The sequence below is a fragment of the Rhea pennata genome, chromosome 4, assembly GCF_028389875.1.
Source record: "Rhea pennata isolate bPtePen1 chromosome 4, bPtePen1.pri, whole genome shotgun sequence".
Taxonomy (NCBI): Eukaryota; Metazoa; Chordata; class Aves; order Rheiformes; family Rheidae; genus Rhea; species Rhea pennata.
The window spans coordinates 56,010,618-56,027,850 of NC_084666.1; the positions used below are offsets into that span (position 1 = coordinate 56,010,618).

General features: G+C 41.7%; 1 protein-coding gene across 7 annotated transcripts in view; it reads right to left on the reverse strand.

The window, feature by feature from the left end:
* Positions 1–17,233, reverse strand: part of JADE1 (jade family PHD finger 1) — a 48,793-nt gene that overhangs the window by 13,505 nt on the left and 18,055 nt on the right. For 6 of the 7 annotated variants that reach the window (XM_062573971.1, XM_062573972.1, XM_062573974.1 and 3 more), the window contains exons 3-6: positions 12,932–13,014; positions 9,244–9,401; positions 5,306–5,493; positions 1,029–1,240 (exon numbers count right to left, since the gene is read on the reverse strand). In XM_062573971.1, coding sequence (XP_062429955.1) covers positions 1,029–1,240; positions 5,306–5,493; positions 9,244–9,401; positions 12,932–13,014 — 641 coding nt within the window. The remainder of the gene's footprint in view (positions 1–1,028; positions 1,241–5,305; positions 5,494–9,243; positions 9,402–12,931; positions 13,015–17,233) is intronic. The other variant, XM_062573976.1, reaches the window with a different exon arrangement.

Consider the following 17,233-nt stretch of genomic DNA (forward strand, 5'->3'; position numbering starts at 1 on the left):
ACCAGAAATTCAAGAGCCTGCTATGCAATGTTATTCTAAAGCACTGGGGTTTTTTACTTCTTATTCAGTGCAAGGAGTGCAGCATAGCGACTAATTAAGATCACTTTCCTCAGAAGACTGTTTCTGTATGGACACCTCCATCCAAACTACTGTCAATTTTAATGCCCTAAATTTCAGATTTGATGTGATTAGAGATGAAGGTTGAGCAGCTACAGGTCTACAAACATCAGCTTTACTTCTTGGAGAGCTTTGCAAGATAGCCACTTGTATCTTGCTGCTTTTGTAGCTGTATTTTTTTTACCATGTGTACATATACATTTAAATAACAAGCAAGGAAAATGCTGTCCTGCTTATCAGATGGCACAGCTTACCTAACTCCAAATGACAAAGCAATCGTCTTGAAGTTGGGAAGGGAGGACAGACTGACAGGAAGGTATCTTCCACAATAAACAACAGCCAAGGAAACAGATACGCTAAAATAGCATCTGCTCTTCTGTGCTAAAAAGACTTGTTCGGCTGACACCAAAAGGTAGCACATAATGGTGCTTCATTTGCTCAGCTCAGTAGGCTCTTCATTAAGGTAAGATTATTAGGATAAATCCATCCGTGTCCCTAGCAATTGCCTGAAATTTCTTTTTCCTTCCCTGTTCAGTCTAAAGTGCTGATATTATACATATCTAAAAAGCATGTAGAAAGAAGACAAAAGCAAGAACATAGCAAGGTGACCAGATGAGAATGTACAACAATGTGCACCTGTACGTATTCACGAGACTACGCTTTATCTTCTAACTTCCTTTACACATATGCAATACCATCTTTTAACCCTCTCAGCATGACATTTTTACAGTTACATGTATTTTTTGATTATATTGTTTCTGAATTCATCCTACTGCTCAGTGCTCAACTCTGGCAAAACTTAATAGAGCAATGACTGTCACTGGAAGAATCTAATCGGTTTTCTCCAGCAGTTTGGAGAAGCTTCTGTAAGCACCCCTGCATCATTCCCCACTGTGACCGGGCTGCCGTACCTGGTGCACACAGATATTGCATTTGTCACAAAACACCATCTCGTTGCCATCTTCTCCGTCTGGAGACTGACAGACGTCACAGACAACATCTTCATCGTATTCAATCCCAAGACCTTCCTCCGTCTCGATAGCGTGATTCATGTTATCGTAGCATCGCTGTTCAAACTCCTCTATGACCCTTTCCATAGTGTACTCATCCAGCTCTGGCATCCCTGGGGAACAGGATTTGTTACTCAATGGAGAGAACCACCACCACACGCAACTCCAGCTTCTTTTCACCATCAATAGCAGATTAGATATTGCCCATCTTCCCCACCTCGCAGCCTCCACACACGTTTGCTTCCTAAATCATGGCTGCTCCAGCATAAGTTACAGAAAGCATAAAAAATGCACACTAAAAACACATACAGTCTTGTAACAGTACTAATACAAGGGAGGTATCAAAATCAATCTTTCAAAATCCTCAGAAGATTTTTCACAAACAATTCTGATTTTGTTTTCCTGGTCTTGTTCTCATATTTACTTCTCCTTGGACAGCACTATTTATGGTTTTTGTTTCCATTTTGCAACCCAAACGTTGGCTTTTTGGTGAAAGATTTGAGAGTATTTTGAATTGAAAACGAACAAATACAAATAAGGGAAATATATCAAAAAATCTGGTATGATGCTTGTAGCAAACTAACAGCATCTTTTTAGAAGTTCTGACACAACACGGTGCAACCCAGACTCTCTATCAGATCCTGACATAACAATAAATATATTTATTTCAGTAAGTGGAGAACACAGCTGTTTTAAATGCAACATCAAATCTGAGGTTTGAGGGTTTTTTCCTCCAACAATGACCATTAGAAGATGATACTTATACAACACTACTACTATGGACTGATTACATTATAATAATTTATAACTCAAATGTGTTAATTTGTTTTAAGTGATTATTATAGGTCTGAAAAAATCCACCATAGAAGCAGCAAAAAAATGCCAAAAAGGAACACAGTCCTTCCCTCTCCACCTTTAAGTAACTGATGGAAAACACTCCATCTCACACTTGCCAGGAGAATGAGCTAGTTGTAATACTTTCAGGCTGGTACTACACTGACCCTTACCACAAAATCATGGCACACAGACACTTGTATAAGCAAAAAGCTGTGCTACTACAAATAATCATTTCCCACTGCAAAGACAATTTGGCACAAGTATTTCCATACTCTTAAATAACTGCAATGAAGTGCAGGCTTAAGATGTCCAGTTTCCAATATCTAACATTACTGCAACATACAGAAGATGGCAACCTCTCAATGAGCACTTTAAGGAGCATATCCTCCCTTCAGCTTTCACTGTGAATAACTCGACCACAAACTCCAAAAAACGGTGAAGAAAAAGCTTCTCTAACACTCCCAAACCTGAAGAGAAGAGAAACACACCACAGCTTCCCTGACTGACAGGTAAATCCTGTGGCAGTGAGCAGTGCGTTTCCTATGCAGCAGCTGAAGGCAGCAAGAGGGAACATCCAAAATTCTGCTGATGAACAGTAGTGATTTTTGCCCTGCAGCCCAGAAAGATTACACTCACAAAGCAGGTGATGGCAGTGCTGAAAACCAGAGGGTTTTAGACCAGTTTGCCACAGTACTGAATTCTATCCTCATGATTGCTATCACTTTATAAAAGCCCTTAAAAAATGTATCATTGACTGTACATTCAGAAGGATTAAAAGAAATAATTGAGGGACTGGAATTTAATTTCAAATGTTTATATTCATTCTTTTAATGATGAAATACACATTGTCAATACCTACAGCATCTCAGCAGATGTCAAAAAAAGCACAGGAATTCATAGCTGCAGGGACATCATAAAGCAAATGCCACAACTCCAGATCAGGAACTATTTCACTTTTTAATGCCCTTTAAGAGCATCTGTAGAGTGCAGTGTCTGATAAAAGCATCCAAGTACACAACTGAAGGCCCACAATGCACTGGCTGGCACAGACAGGAATATTTCCTGCTGTCTGCAGGAACGATCGAGTTGGTCAAGATTGAGAGAAAACAAGCTGCAAAAACTGCAAACTACAACAAATCAAAACACTACATCAAAGCTATCAAATCCATTAAATTCTAGCTGTTCAGTGTGCAATACCTATGTGAAAGTTCATGTCGGTGTGGCAGATTCCAGATTGTTTTAGGTCAAAGACCAACACCATCCCGAGTTTATCGACAAAAGCCCAAAACACGTTCCCCGCAGTCGCAACAGTTAAGTGAAGGAATCCCTCCCGATACACTGGCAGAGGTCAGGAAGCACAGGGCACAAGTACAACCCGAGGCTTTTAAATAAGATACAAATCTCTCCTGTCACCAGTATCTGGCGAACCCAACCTCGGTCCCTGCTCTGCACCCAGAGACGGAGGCTGCTGCTGAGGTCAAGAGTCTCTTGCGACTGCTGTAGAGAGGGGCCCTCACACACCTCTGGGTCTCTTTGGTGCACCGGCTGCACCCTGGGTATCATGACGCAGCCCCTCTGTACTGCAGGAGCCTCCTTGCCTCATCCCCCAGGGAACTCTGCAGTACTGGCTGCTGGGGTGCAAAGGGAGAGGACAAGGCTTCAGCCTGGGCCATGGTACCTCATGTCCCTGGGACCTTAGCCCCACACCGGCTCTTCACCAGCCAAGAGGTTCATGCTGGCCGTCAGACCTAGGCGCGCCGAGCTCATGTGAAGTGCTCCCTGCTAGAGCACCCCACACCCGCACGGCAAGCGGGATGCCCTGACAGCAAGTGAGCTGGTGCGACTTCCACCTCTATCCCAACCTGTGGAGAAACACTCAGGGCTCAGCTGTGGTGCGCTAAGGTGGCTTCAACGGTGCTCCAAGTACAGGTCCAAATCTGCACCAGACAGAACCCCTCCTGAGCAATAAATTGCTGATCCATTCACTCCCACAGTGTAACAGTATGGATGCTCTCCACTGGCTGAGGTAATAAACAAAAATAAACGCAGAGATTTCTATATTGGATAGACAGAGAGATGGATATCAACTGTAAATCATACAAATTATTTTCAGTATTTCCTTAAAGAAAGTTAAGCAGGATTGCTGCCATTTTCCTGAAGACAACTGGAAAGGTGACCTGAACTTTTAAATCATCATCATGATTATTTTTTTTTAATCATCCAAGTCTAACACTGAACAGGACTAGGAAATCTGAAAAAAGGCTTCAGTAAGAGACTAGGTCAGAGCTAGCTGCTCTGCTTCTTCCATATGTGGGTTCAGAAAGGAGAAACTTTTAAAAAGTTCTAAATGGTCAGTTTGTGGTTTGCCTGGTCTTGAGTCATGCCACACATGGGCTGCAGCCAGGTAAACCCAAAGACAAACTGTCTACAGACACTGCCAGAATGCTTAAAAAACAAACAAACAACCCAGCAGCCACACGTCCAAACCTCTTCCATCTGGCACAGTATCTATTCCCTTATCTAAACAGTGTGGTTCTGTGCTGACTTATATCCTCCTCAGTTCCGGTGACATCCATTCCTGAAGCATGTATCTTTCCAAAGAAATGTTCCTGTTCCTCCCCTGCTCTCTTGCCCCCTCCCACAAACAGCACACAAGTCCTTCTGTACGAAAGGAAACAGTCGGCCCCACTGTGACAGCTCCTTCTTCCTCCTTTGAAACAGGAATACGTGGTCACAGAAAGGTCTGGGAGGGTCTTCAAATAAATCACTGTGGAAATTCCTTACTGTCTCACTCCCTGCATAATTCGGCTGGCACAGGTTCTTTAAACGTCCCAAGACTCCTTGTCTCCCTTCTTTACACTGAGCACAACTAGCTAAAGAGCAGGATATGGCTGTGTGATGAAGAGGAATAAACAAACAGAAAGTACCAGCTGTCATGTAGCTGGACAAACTACCTGAATGGTCTATGTGATGATGAGGGACCTTAACTACGTTAGAATAGTAACTTTGTGCAAACATATGAGAAGCAATGTAGGAGAGAAGAAATCGTAGGGCCAGAATCTGACCAAATAGATACAGTTCAGCAGTTACATAAATCAGAGCTCAGTCAAACCAGGTCTGGAGTGGCTACCTCAAGTCTAAGAAGAAGATATCTTTAGAACATAAAACCACATCTGATTACTATCTCTTCCTATCTCCTGTCTCTACCATTTCTTCCCCCTACTGCCCTCCTTACAGCTCCACCCAAGTTCATAAGCCTAACCCCCCCCCCCAAAACAAAAAACAACAAACAAAAAAAACCCAATAACTATGGATAGCCCCAAAATCTGCTGCTTGCTCACCCATTTCTTTAAACTCCTCATTGGCAAGCTGCAACCATGCCACATCCACATCATTGAGATCGTAGCGACACACGCTGTCTGCTAAGGTTCGAATGTCGACATAGCCCAGCTCTGGAGGCTCCAAACCTGACGAAACAATGTACTTCCTGGGACGTGTAAACGTGATAGCTTTTGTCTCGGACACAATCCTAAAACAGAGAGACAAAAACACACATTAGATATGCTGGGCTGCTGAGTGACTTGTGTCTAGAGACATTCAAAGTGTCTTATTCTAAGTGGCTAACAGCCATCAGCAATCTTCTAAACACATCTTGTACCAGTGAGATGAGAACAGAAAACAGTATAGTGCGCTTTCATAAAAGACTGGCAAGGTTACAAAAAAAAAATAATTGGCTTTGTCTGGAAACCCAGTTCATTACTAATATCACTGATAAAATGAAAGGATTAGAGAACAGAGCTCTGGCTACTCTTACCTGAAATTCTTACCTGTTCCAATACAGAAGACACACTGTTTTTAAGTAGTGATGGCCACCATATACACAGATGCTAAATTCTGTTTTAACAGTTTTTTTTAAAATCCATCTGTTTAACAACAGCAGCAAGATCAAGAAAATTCAAGGAAAAAAAAGTAGTATTTTCTACTACAAATAATGTTTTCTTTCTTATAGTACATTTCTTCTTTTGTTGTGTGTGTACCTACAGCATTGCCATCTTTGTTAAATTCTGAAGTCCTTTCCACAGAGAAACAGTAATTTACATCAGCTTCACCTTCACTTACCCAAGCAGATCCAAGCTCTGGCATCCTGGGTCTGCATTTCCTCTTTCACACTAATGCCACACTGGGCCAAACCTTTGAGCAAGTAATTGATCAGCTGCCACTGAACTTCCTTCTCACAGGTTTTGAAGGCTCCAGTGGTCAACAAACTGGTAGGAAAGCATATTTCAACTGCCAACTGAACAAAATTTCATTTGACTGTAGGTATCAGGTTCAGGAGACAGCAAAGTACCTTTACTTTGCACACATAACTTGCTCTAGGTTAGACCCTTGGGAGGCCGCAACTCCACAAAGCCAGGAACTGGGGACAAAAATGCCCGAGTTGAAGGACAGCAGTGACGCTCCCAGCAAACTGCTAGCTCGCCTCCAAACAGTCTCCAAACAGCAAGTTAAATTCCATTAGCTCAGCAGCAGTGCAGTTCTCGCAGCAGAGGGTGTTCCACCTTCTCTCATTTAACTGCACGCACTGAAACCCTGTTTGGATGAAACCCACTTCATGGCATAATGCTTCAACCTCAGGGAGCACCAGGCCACGCTGCCAGATGACTGCCTCCAGCAGCACCAGTCACAGCACTAGTATAGATGAGTTTTTGTGCTCTAGTCCTGCAAGGGAGGAAATGGAACCGCTCCACGCAGAGCTTTCTGCTGGAGTGAGCCTAAGCCCCACAGCAGGCAGGACATCCTCCGCCCTATTTTTGCTCAGTTCTGATGCCCAACATGTTGACTCCTCCTCTCATCCAGAAGGATACTTTGATCAGCCATTACTGTACCTGTACATATACAGATCCCTGTAAAGCCTCTATTTCAGTCCCCCGCAGGCTATATCTGCCCCAATCTAGCTTGTCTCACAATCTGAGACATGGTGAGCAAAAGTCAAATGCTGAATTTGGGGCTTTTTTGGTGCAGAAGGGGACCTTTGGATGAGTCAGAGCTAACAACACTGCCTGAACTGTTCCTGGCCATACCATATGGTATTAACACACTAAAGACTACTACATCTCACACATTTTATTTTAAACCGGGCACAGTTTTCTGAACCTTCTGTGCCCTAAATCCCTTCCTGAGTACCTCTCCATGAGGAATTTGTAACCACTGGGCAGCAACCAGTGCATGCTGCCTAACTAGCACTGTGGCTGCACAGAAGAAATAAGCGCAGGTAATTTGGCTTTGAAACAAACCATCTACATCTCTTCATTTCTGTGACAGAAAGAATACAATAGCAGTAACACTTATTACAAACCCCCCAAAAAGCACATTCAACTGAATTATCAGCGTACGCTTAAACTGAATCACCACACGGACTCATTTCTTTTCCCCATGCTTCTGGACCCACTCTACCTGCCCTGACCAGTCATTACAAGGGCAAAGCCCTTGGTTTTGCAGTATCTTTCCCTTGTTAGCACCAGCTGCCTGTACTGCATTTTCTCTCTATTCTACACAAGCAACTATTTGGCTACTGTTGATTCAATCTGCAGTCACATCTCCCTCCCCTCCCGAAGCCAAGCACAGAACAATTGCAGTGTTCCAGCCCAACTACAGCAGGGCTCTCCAAGGGCTTTGAGAGGGGCTGACAGGACAGTTACTAGGTATCAGAGGGCCACTCTGACCAGCAGATGCTCACCAGCAGGACCATACAAGACAGCTCAGCACCTAAAGAGAGTGCTGCCTCCTACCTCTATCTTCAACTTTGAGGGCCCTCTTGCCTTCTCCTCCTTTAATTTCTTAAACTTGGAGCAACTCCCTTGCTGGCCAATTGCACAGAATGACTCCCTCCTGCTAGACTGCCTGGACCTGATACAGCCACCTAACCATCTCTCCAGAAGTGAGGCAGATCCAGAGACACCCGGAGGGGAACACCTGGGAAGGTCTCCCTCTGCTAAAGCCCACAGGTCTCCTGCCCCTCCTGCAGGGAGCTACCTCGAGAAAGCAGTGAGGAGAAAACAATGTGAGCATGCATGTACATGTGGGCATTAGCACAGGGACTAGAGGAGGTGAGCGCGGGGCAGGCCACAGGCGCTGCGGGTAGAGAGTATGCTCCCACGTCCAGAACTGCAGAGCAGAGGAGGATATGCTGAGTTTTCCTCACACTGCAGGTCCAATCCTTCTGGAGGAGGAAGAGAAGGATAAAGAGGAGGAAGGAAAGAATTTACCTGACATGGAAGCATGTTCGTCACTGCACAGACTTGGCAGGGCAGTGCAGCAGTCTGCAGGTTGCTGCACAGGACACAGTAAGCACTAACAAACATCTCCCTATAGGTTCCCCCACTCCAAGGTTAAAGCTGGCGGGTGCAGACCTGACAGAGGCAGTGTAGTGTTGCCCAGACTTTTTAGCTGCATATGAGAGACTGGGCTGTTGTGGTCACTGGTAGGTCATTTGCTAATGCCTTATGAGCCAGACTGGACTTACTCAAAGAGATCTAGTATGATTAAACAGCAGTAATTCTCATTTTCCTCCCTCTCTCCAACTCCAATCCCAACTAACCATAAAACAGATAGATTGCTGCAGTATGCTCCTGCCTTTACAAGTGTACTGTTTAATCTGAAACAGAAAACATCTGAACGTAACAAACAAGGGAAGGAAAATAAAACTTTCTTGGATAAGAGCTGGAAAATCTCACATTAATATATTTAGTTACATGCATATCTGGATGGTTCTCAAAACAGCTGAAATGTTGTGTAACAAAAAAACTTCTTACTTAACAAGTAAACAAAATGAGACCAGAGAAACAATATAAAACCAGAACAAACGCTGTATCCTCACGATCCTTTAAATCTGGCTTTTCTAACCGATTCCTTGAAGGGAACCTGTGGCTTGGAACTAAGCACAAGAAGTGTCAGACAAGGACTCTTCTGGCAATGCTGAGTGAGGTCAGGTCTGGGCTTAAAAATGGAAGCTATTTTTGAGGCCCTGTCATCACACTTCTTCCTAACATAATGCCAGAAATGATTCTCTGACATCCATATTTCTACAAATAGGCAGAACAAGTCTGATTCTTGACCTTTCTGACCATTCAAAAAGCTGAGGCAGGTTGCTCTTCATCTCTGAGAAACAAGTCCTTTCTAGCTAGATACTGCAGAGTAAAGCTCAAGAAGCCAAGGTAATGTAGATGTAAGCTGCTAGCATAAATGTGTGTGTATTTTTTTACATTCCTCCAAACTATACCTGGCTACTGGTTCTGGGATGGTCCCTGGGCTAACTGGCACCTGAACTCCCTTTTCCCACTCCTGCCTCCAGGGGTCTGCCAGCACATAGTATTCATCAGGGTTCAGCTGGAAGGAGTCATGTAACTTCATGGCAGTGATCAGGTCCGTTCTGAACACCTGCAAAGAGAGTGACCAAGAGAGAAAAATAGAGACACTGACATTTGATATTTACACTCTATGATTCACAGCTCCAGGGTAACCATGGAGCACAGTGCATAACAAGGTCACTGTATCAACAGTGAACTAACCCAGCCTACTGCAGGACAGACGTTTAGCTTCATAGCAGGGACAGGGGTGGTAAAAGGAGCAAATGCTAATACAGCGACTTGCAGCTGACTCCTCTATGAGCCTGGATGCTCCCCCCATACTGGAGACAAGATGCTGAATGGTGCTACCCATTTTTACCTTCTTCTTGGCTGCAAGAAAAGCTGCAGGAACTCAGAGTCTTAAAACAGCAGCATAAGGAAGACTCAGTCTTGCTCCACACCAACACCCTTACCAATGATCCAGCTGCCTTCAGAGAGAGCAGGACCAAGCCTCAAGGCTTTTTTAATTACTGGAGCTCTGACTAATCCAAAAGCATTCTAGAAATTCCCTGTGGTAGAAATCAAGGCGTGACTCTACCATCACCAGCCGCAAGAGGAAATTCTAAGGAGATGACTCTTTGTGCAAGCATTTTAAAATAATAACCAAAATATCAAGTAATGTAAGCTCCAAACTGGAAGTCTGGCGGCAACTCCACGCTCAGCACAGGTGCTTGTTATTCTATCAGCTACAGACACCTCTACATCATAGCCATGATTTTACGTTGGCTTTGCAAAGGCATCAGCCTCTAAAGCCAGCAGGATGTCTGGCAACTTTGGGGTTAGCAGTCATTAACAAGCAGTGATGCTGTCTTCAACAAGCCATAGAAAGAAATAAAAATGGATTCACTCTTGTAGGGGCATGCTGTGCTGCAGTTGCGGCAGCTTCAGCCTGGTTTGCCACTGCCTGTCAGCACTGCAGAAAGCAGAGGGTGATATCATAGGCATAAAAACTACAAGCCTGTACTTGTCTACACGTCTTCCAGCTCTCCCCACCCATTCTCCCTGTAAGGCAAGGCTGCTGTAGAGAACTTAGCAAAAGCACTCAGCACTCCTCATCTTTGCAACTCCTTGCAAATACTAACTACTCAATGCCACATCCACGGGAAAGAATTAAAAAGCAATCAGGCGACAAAAAATAAACACCGTCAGAGCAAGAATAAAAGCAACATCCTAAGGAAAGTTCCCCTGCAGACTTCCTAGTTTATGGCAGACAGAGTCAGCACCTATGCAGCTCTGCATTGCAAGTTACAAATGAAAAGGCAGATTATCAGGGAAGTGCTCCCAGACTCTCCAAATGCTGCTACTAGAGCAAAGTGTCACACCTCCTACTCCCCCAACCAGCCCCAAACCAATATCCATACTGGCTGTCCTAGATTGCTTTTAGCCAGCTGTTGCATATGGCTGAGGAAGAACCAGATCCATATAGTGTGCTAACTGGGCAGGCCTCTCAAGGACAGCAATTTGTCATGTACTATTAATACACTTGAAATTTCAATAGATTATCTATGATTTGGGGAAAATATTTTAGAGAAACAATGAATTTGATGGTTAATTACACTTTTTTAATGTCAAAGTGTGATTTGGCTTTCCAAATAGCACATCTTGAAGCCTTTCCTCCCTCCCAAAACACACATACTCCCCACTTCTGTCTCAGTATGTTTCTGTTTCAACACTGGGTTTATCAGAAAAAGTAGCATCAAGACATGACTCTTTTCTTACATTAACACCTGTCAAAAAATTGCCACCCTTAAAAAAATAAAGAATAGTATCACAGTATGAAGGAAAGAGTGAGTACAGGTAATGAAATATAATGAAAACCTTTTAAACAATCCAATTACAAGCCTTGTGAGGCTGCAATCAGGAAGTGAAGAATAATCCCCAGAGCAAACTGGCTCACAAAATAAACAAGCACAGCTGGCCAAGGGATTCTGCACTTCTAAGTGATTTGAATTAAAGCAGCCAAGTGTCAAATGAAAACAAAACTTAAAATATAAAATAGGATGTAAAACTTGCTCAGTCTGAGAGCCACAGTAACTCAGGCTCTCAAATAAATTTGTTACAAAACTCTCACAGAAGAAGAGAAGCTAACACAACACCTGACAGCTAAGAAACTCCTTTGGAAGCCAGTGGCCTTGTGACACCATTCTTTCTGCTCTAATTTCTGATGCAATCAGACTGCCGGGAGCAAAGAGGAGCTTACAGAACTGCTGGCTCTCCAAAGTACAAAGCACTTAAGTGAAGGGGTGAAATCCTGGCCACACTAAAGTCAATGGGAATTTTGCCACCAACTTCAGTGAAGCTAGGATTTCACCCGAGGAGTTTAGCAAGTGTAACTTTTCTGCCAGCACACTTATCAGCAGAATAGTGTGCTGTGGCAAGCAGGAGGGACAGAGGAGGGAAATGACTGTGGACCAGACCTAGAAGGAAGTATAGGAAAAGTCCCTCCAGGTTCAGAAGACAAATAGAGAGAGCAGCACAGATCTGTCAAGAAATATTGCCAACAAATGAAAAGAAAGGAAGATGAGAAAATAGAAACACATGAAGACAGGTAATACCAGGATTCATAACTATCTCTGATTATGTCTTGATAGCATTTCATGAGGTAGATTTCAAAATGGGTCTAGGGGCTACTTCTAAGGAACATGCAAAAGATAACTAAGGAAAGCAAGCCTATCACCAAGAATAAATTCAACATAGGTTTGCACATTCACAAAAAAATCCTTAAGAGCCAACAATCAAAAAAAAAAAAATTGAAAAACCACCACTAGTAACTTCTCCAGTTGAAGTTCTAACAGATTGAGCAACAAATTGGATTCTTCTCACAAGAACTCTTCTCCAGGACTTAGGTACACTGTCATCAGGGAGATTAGCAAAGCATGTTTTTTCTCAGCACCAACCACTCACTAATGCATCAGAAGTACGTGTTCTGGCTAAGCATGTAAGCCCAAGAAATTCTGCCTCCCAAAGCTAATGCTTTCTTTGCAGCCTCTGAAGAATCTGGAGTCCAATATTCGCCTGAAGATAAAAAGATTTGGTATGAGTATCTCCAAAGAACTGGATGGCATTCATGTGTTACTAACAGCTGATCCACCCTGGAAAGTTCAAAATGATTTACATATCCCTTGATATGTTTTCCTCAAAGTACTACCTGAGACAGAACTGTCAGGAAGCAAATTTCTGATTTGATAAGCATGTTAACAAAGATCACCTACTGAGGCTCACTGACAGCTATGAAATGAATGCATCTAACAAATTTTCACTCTGCACTAATCAAGCTACAAATAAACCCCAGCACCTAAAAGCCTAGAAGACATACTCCAAGCTATGTTGGACGTGTGTCAGACTAAGCCAAAAATTCACAGCTAAAAACTGGTGCTGGCAGTGGCCGTGTCAACAGCTGAACTCCCTGATCTCCAGGCCAGAAGTAAACAGGGGGCAGGTACCAGCTATGATGGAGTTGAAAAGAAAATGTACTTCAGAAGAAATGGATCCATTACCAAACCATGTATGTGCTCTGCATTAGACAGATGCAACCAAATGCAAATCTAATTGCAGAAATACCTCAGAGGGTTTTCGATCTTCATGTCTGGAACACGAAGTCATCCGATGTCGAGATCTTGAATGCTGGGACCATGTAGACAAACCTAGGACACAGAAACGATCATTTGAAGAGACACTGCTGCCATCTCTAAGCAAAGGTCTTTCTCTCCCAACTTACCCAAGTAGGCTAACTGGCTTCAGCAGGACTATATGAGTAAGGTAAGTCAGTCAAGCTTTTATGATAAACCTCAGAAAGGCTCTTTCAAAATGAACCAGAAAAGAAGGAAAAAAGAAGTTCCTCAGTCACTTCTATGATCACTTTTTTGTTTTTGTTTCCTTTATAATTTTCTATTAGTATATGTGTTGGCTGTGCTATACTTACCACCATTTCCACCCCAGCATTTGGGCAAAACTACATCGTAACTTCCTTCTCTCTGAGAAGCAAAAAGCTACTTTCTACAGATTAATAACTGATCAGGAAGTCTGCTGATAGTCTGAGATATAATCTTTGAAGCTAACATACCTAATATCTTATCTCTGTCAGCTACCCATTTTCTACTAGACCAAGCCTTTTCAGAATAAAGCAAAATGCTATATGCTCACCCAGTACAGCCCCTACAAAAAAACCTGCTGTTCCTTGTAAGGAACTCTCCCAGTTTGGTTATGCTATTTTTGGTCTATAAAATTATTCTTTCATTACATTCCAAACAAATTACGTCTTTTTGCCTTGAAACCTTTTGACAGAGTCTCTGTCAGCTTTTAAAAATATTTTAATAGGAGCAAAGAAATTAAAAAAAAAAAAAGGAAAGAAAGAAGGAACATTACATTCCGCTGACAAGGTCATGCTTTGACACCGGTAGGTAACCCACACTCAAACTTGCTTATATTACACTTGTGCAAATCAACTCAGCTTACTTCAGTAAGACTTACATGTATGGCAGGTATTTTCCAGTGCCAACTACATAGCAGTAACAAAAAAGAAGTCAACAAATAATAGTTATGAAGTAGAGAGATGAGGACTCTCCACTCCACTCTCCTCTCCAAGGTCAGCAAGCGTAACAGTATCGGCTGTTCAAAACCAGACTCTTTGCAAGGGATGGGACAGTCCTCTGTAAAATGAGTTTTGTGATTTTAAAAGAAAAGTGACTGCATATGACTTTCACTTGAAAGATACCACTGAGTAACCAGTCATTAGAAGAATTCATTATGTTGCACAGTGTCTTCTCTCTTCAGTTAGTAATACATTGAGGAATACGCCCCATTAAAAACCACTCTTTTAACAGTGCAATGAACATTAAACACAACATGCATGATGGTCCCAAGCTGGAGAAAGGTACGCAGCAACAAGCTAGAAATCTTGTCTTCTGAGGTAAGAATACAAAAGAGATAATTTTAAAGAAATAATAGTGTTTTAACATGAAAGCTGGATTTTTTTGAAAGATTAAAAAAAAAAAGTCATGGACACTTTCCCTAAGTCCCTTTATTTTAGAATTATAATTTTCTGCAGACAAGAAAAAGCACAGAAATTGGCTGACTACAGTTTATTAAACTGTGTGAAAAGCCAGATCCCAAGACTATCAAACAACTAACATATTTAAATGTTCTCTTGAAAACTGACAAGAAAAATAACCACAAGCAGCACCACAAATTCCTATTTCTGAGGCGCCTGTCAACCTATCCCAGATTCCATGCAAAAAGCACTTAAGAAGAAAATAAATGAAATCAACTGAAAAAGTATCAGAGATGTACAACTAAAATTCCTACCAGGAAAAGCACAGCAGATTTTTCTTGTATTCTAGCAATTTATATATTAGTATTTTAACATTCAGACAGGTGTGACTTTAATCAACAGACTCACTGTAAGACACATACCACACAAATACCCACACAGACCAGTATTCAGTTCTTTGGGGTTCTGACACTTTTTTCCATCTGCCAGACATTGGTATCTGACCAACTATCTGCTACTGAGGTATTCATCTCATTAGACACTGGCATCATCTCGTTAGACACTGGCAATTCAGACCCTTTGAAATTTCTCATTCATTTGTGGCTCTGACTGTTCAGCGTACATATGCTCAGGGAGGGGGCTGCAAACCAGGTGTGGATGCAGAATGACATGCTGTGTTAGCAGAGAGTTGTTTGATTCTGAAGTTTCTGTGAGAGCAGAGCTGGTGACTTTGGAGGCTTTAATATAGTTGCTCTAAGTAATGCATGTGTCTGGTAAAATTAGAGCTGTGACAGTATGGTGTGCTTCTGTGTATTTATCTGTGCACTTTACTTCAGCTCTGGTGACAACTTACCACAAACAGAAGGATGACAATAAGCAAGCTTATTTTAGGGTGCATTTTTTTTCCCCGACGTAGGTACTAGAAGATGGATTTCCAGGTCTCTCTCATACCATAGAGAAGTTATAAATGTGCAGAGCGAAACAGTCCTTACCTTATCTTTTCTCTCCATTTCTATACTCTGTTATCTGCAGATGCTACATGTCAACACAGCATCTTAATACTTCTGATTATGGATACAGTATGGGGACATTAAGGCTAGGCCACTGAATTAGTTAATCCCTTCATGCAACACGAAGAATTAAATCTTATCACTTCCTAAACTACAGGATCTGCACAGTCTACATTGCTTTATTAAGGGCTATATAAAATCTCAGTATACAGTGTGTTCATATGGAAGGGACAACTCAAACACAGACAGCCTTCTTCAGGGTATATGAGTATTTTTCCATGTCAAATAACTTCTTACAATGACAGATGGAAGAAAGAGTTCCTTGTATAGTTTTATAATAGTTGTTTCCTTACACATAGTGGTGGCGAATGGACAGTGAAAATGTTTTTAATAAGTTATTAAAGAGACTTGTATTTCTCTGGGAAATGTAACGTGGCTGTACATAATACTGTGAGAAAAAGGTGGAAGAATTTCTCATGGGACTGAGATTTTACTACCTAAAGATTTTATTACTAAAAGATCTGTAACTGTAGCTAACAGGTGACCTTTGGCAAGGGCTTCACTTCAGTATGGAAAACATTTACTCATTGAATAAACAAAGTCCAACTATAAAGCATATATTCACAGATTCAAATACCCACCACTTAAGACACAAAAGTGCAAGAAATTAAAGGAGCCAGCCAAACGATACTACAATATGCAGCCCATAATGATATTAAATTTAACTACTTCTATAATCTCAAAGAGGAGCTTCAGCTCTTTCACAAAACTCAACAGCAAAGTATCACTGCCTTCAACAGTGCCAAGACCAGGTCACTAAATTATCCCAAGTTTCTTTCACTAACAGGCAATCCACCCACTCTGAGTATACCAATAGAAGTGCAGAAGGAAAATGAAGGATGTGATTTATCTTTAAAGCATTATTTCCGTATTTTGGTATTAAATCCAGAGAAGAGACCTCACTGAAAAAAAGAGTTCACAGACAATTACAGTTATTTCAGTTAAAAATGATCCGGTTTTTATGTCTAAACACATGAAGTAAGAAGAATAGTTCATGGAGTATACGGAAGAAACAATATGCTGTGGTCAGAACAAACACAGGATCCGAAATAGTTCTTCTGTGTTATAAAAGCACATGAACCTAATAGAGTATTTTAGAAAGATTGCAGGTTTTTTTCAGTACAATTATTCCCTTATATTAACTATCTGAAATGACTATGTTCACCAATAGCCTTCAGAAAAACAGCCTTAATCCAATCCAGACAAGGATCACCAGAATTAGAAAAACCACTAATGATCAAGACATAGAGTTTTGGTAAAATAATAACAACAAAAAAAAAAGACAACAGAAGTCTGAATTACTGGGATTTTGAAGATACGAAACATTCCTAAGATAATATTATACCTCATGGGGGAAGTTATTTCTGTGGAAGATTTCTGAGATGTTAGGATATACTTACAAAAAAACGTGAATAACAGCAAATATGAAAAATACAGAGTTCCGGAGGAGAGGGAGGGGGAGGGAATCCAAAACAACAATCCTATCATTATTAGAAATCAGATACAAAAGATATTAAGTGACAACCCTTCTACATGATCGTGCAAGGAAAGGATGAACATAGCTGGCATCATTGCTCCAGTTGGAATACACCAGGACCATCCTGATTCTTCCATTTAAAACCCTTCTGGATGTCCTAGGTGTTCATATATGCTTCTGATGATTTTTTTTGAACAGCTCACACAGAATACATGAGAAATACCTCACTGAGAGCAAAAGGAGAAGAATCAGATGTTTACTACAGGTCTTGGTTTTCCTTTCACATTTATCCACTTAAAAACAAAAAGCAAAAAAATCCCAAACAA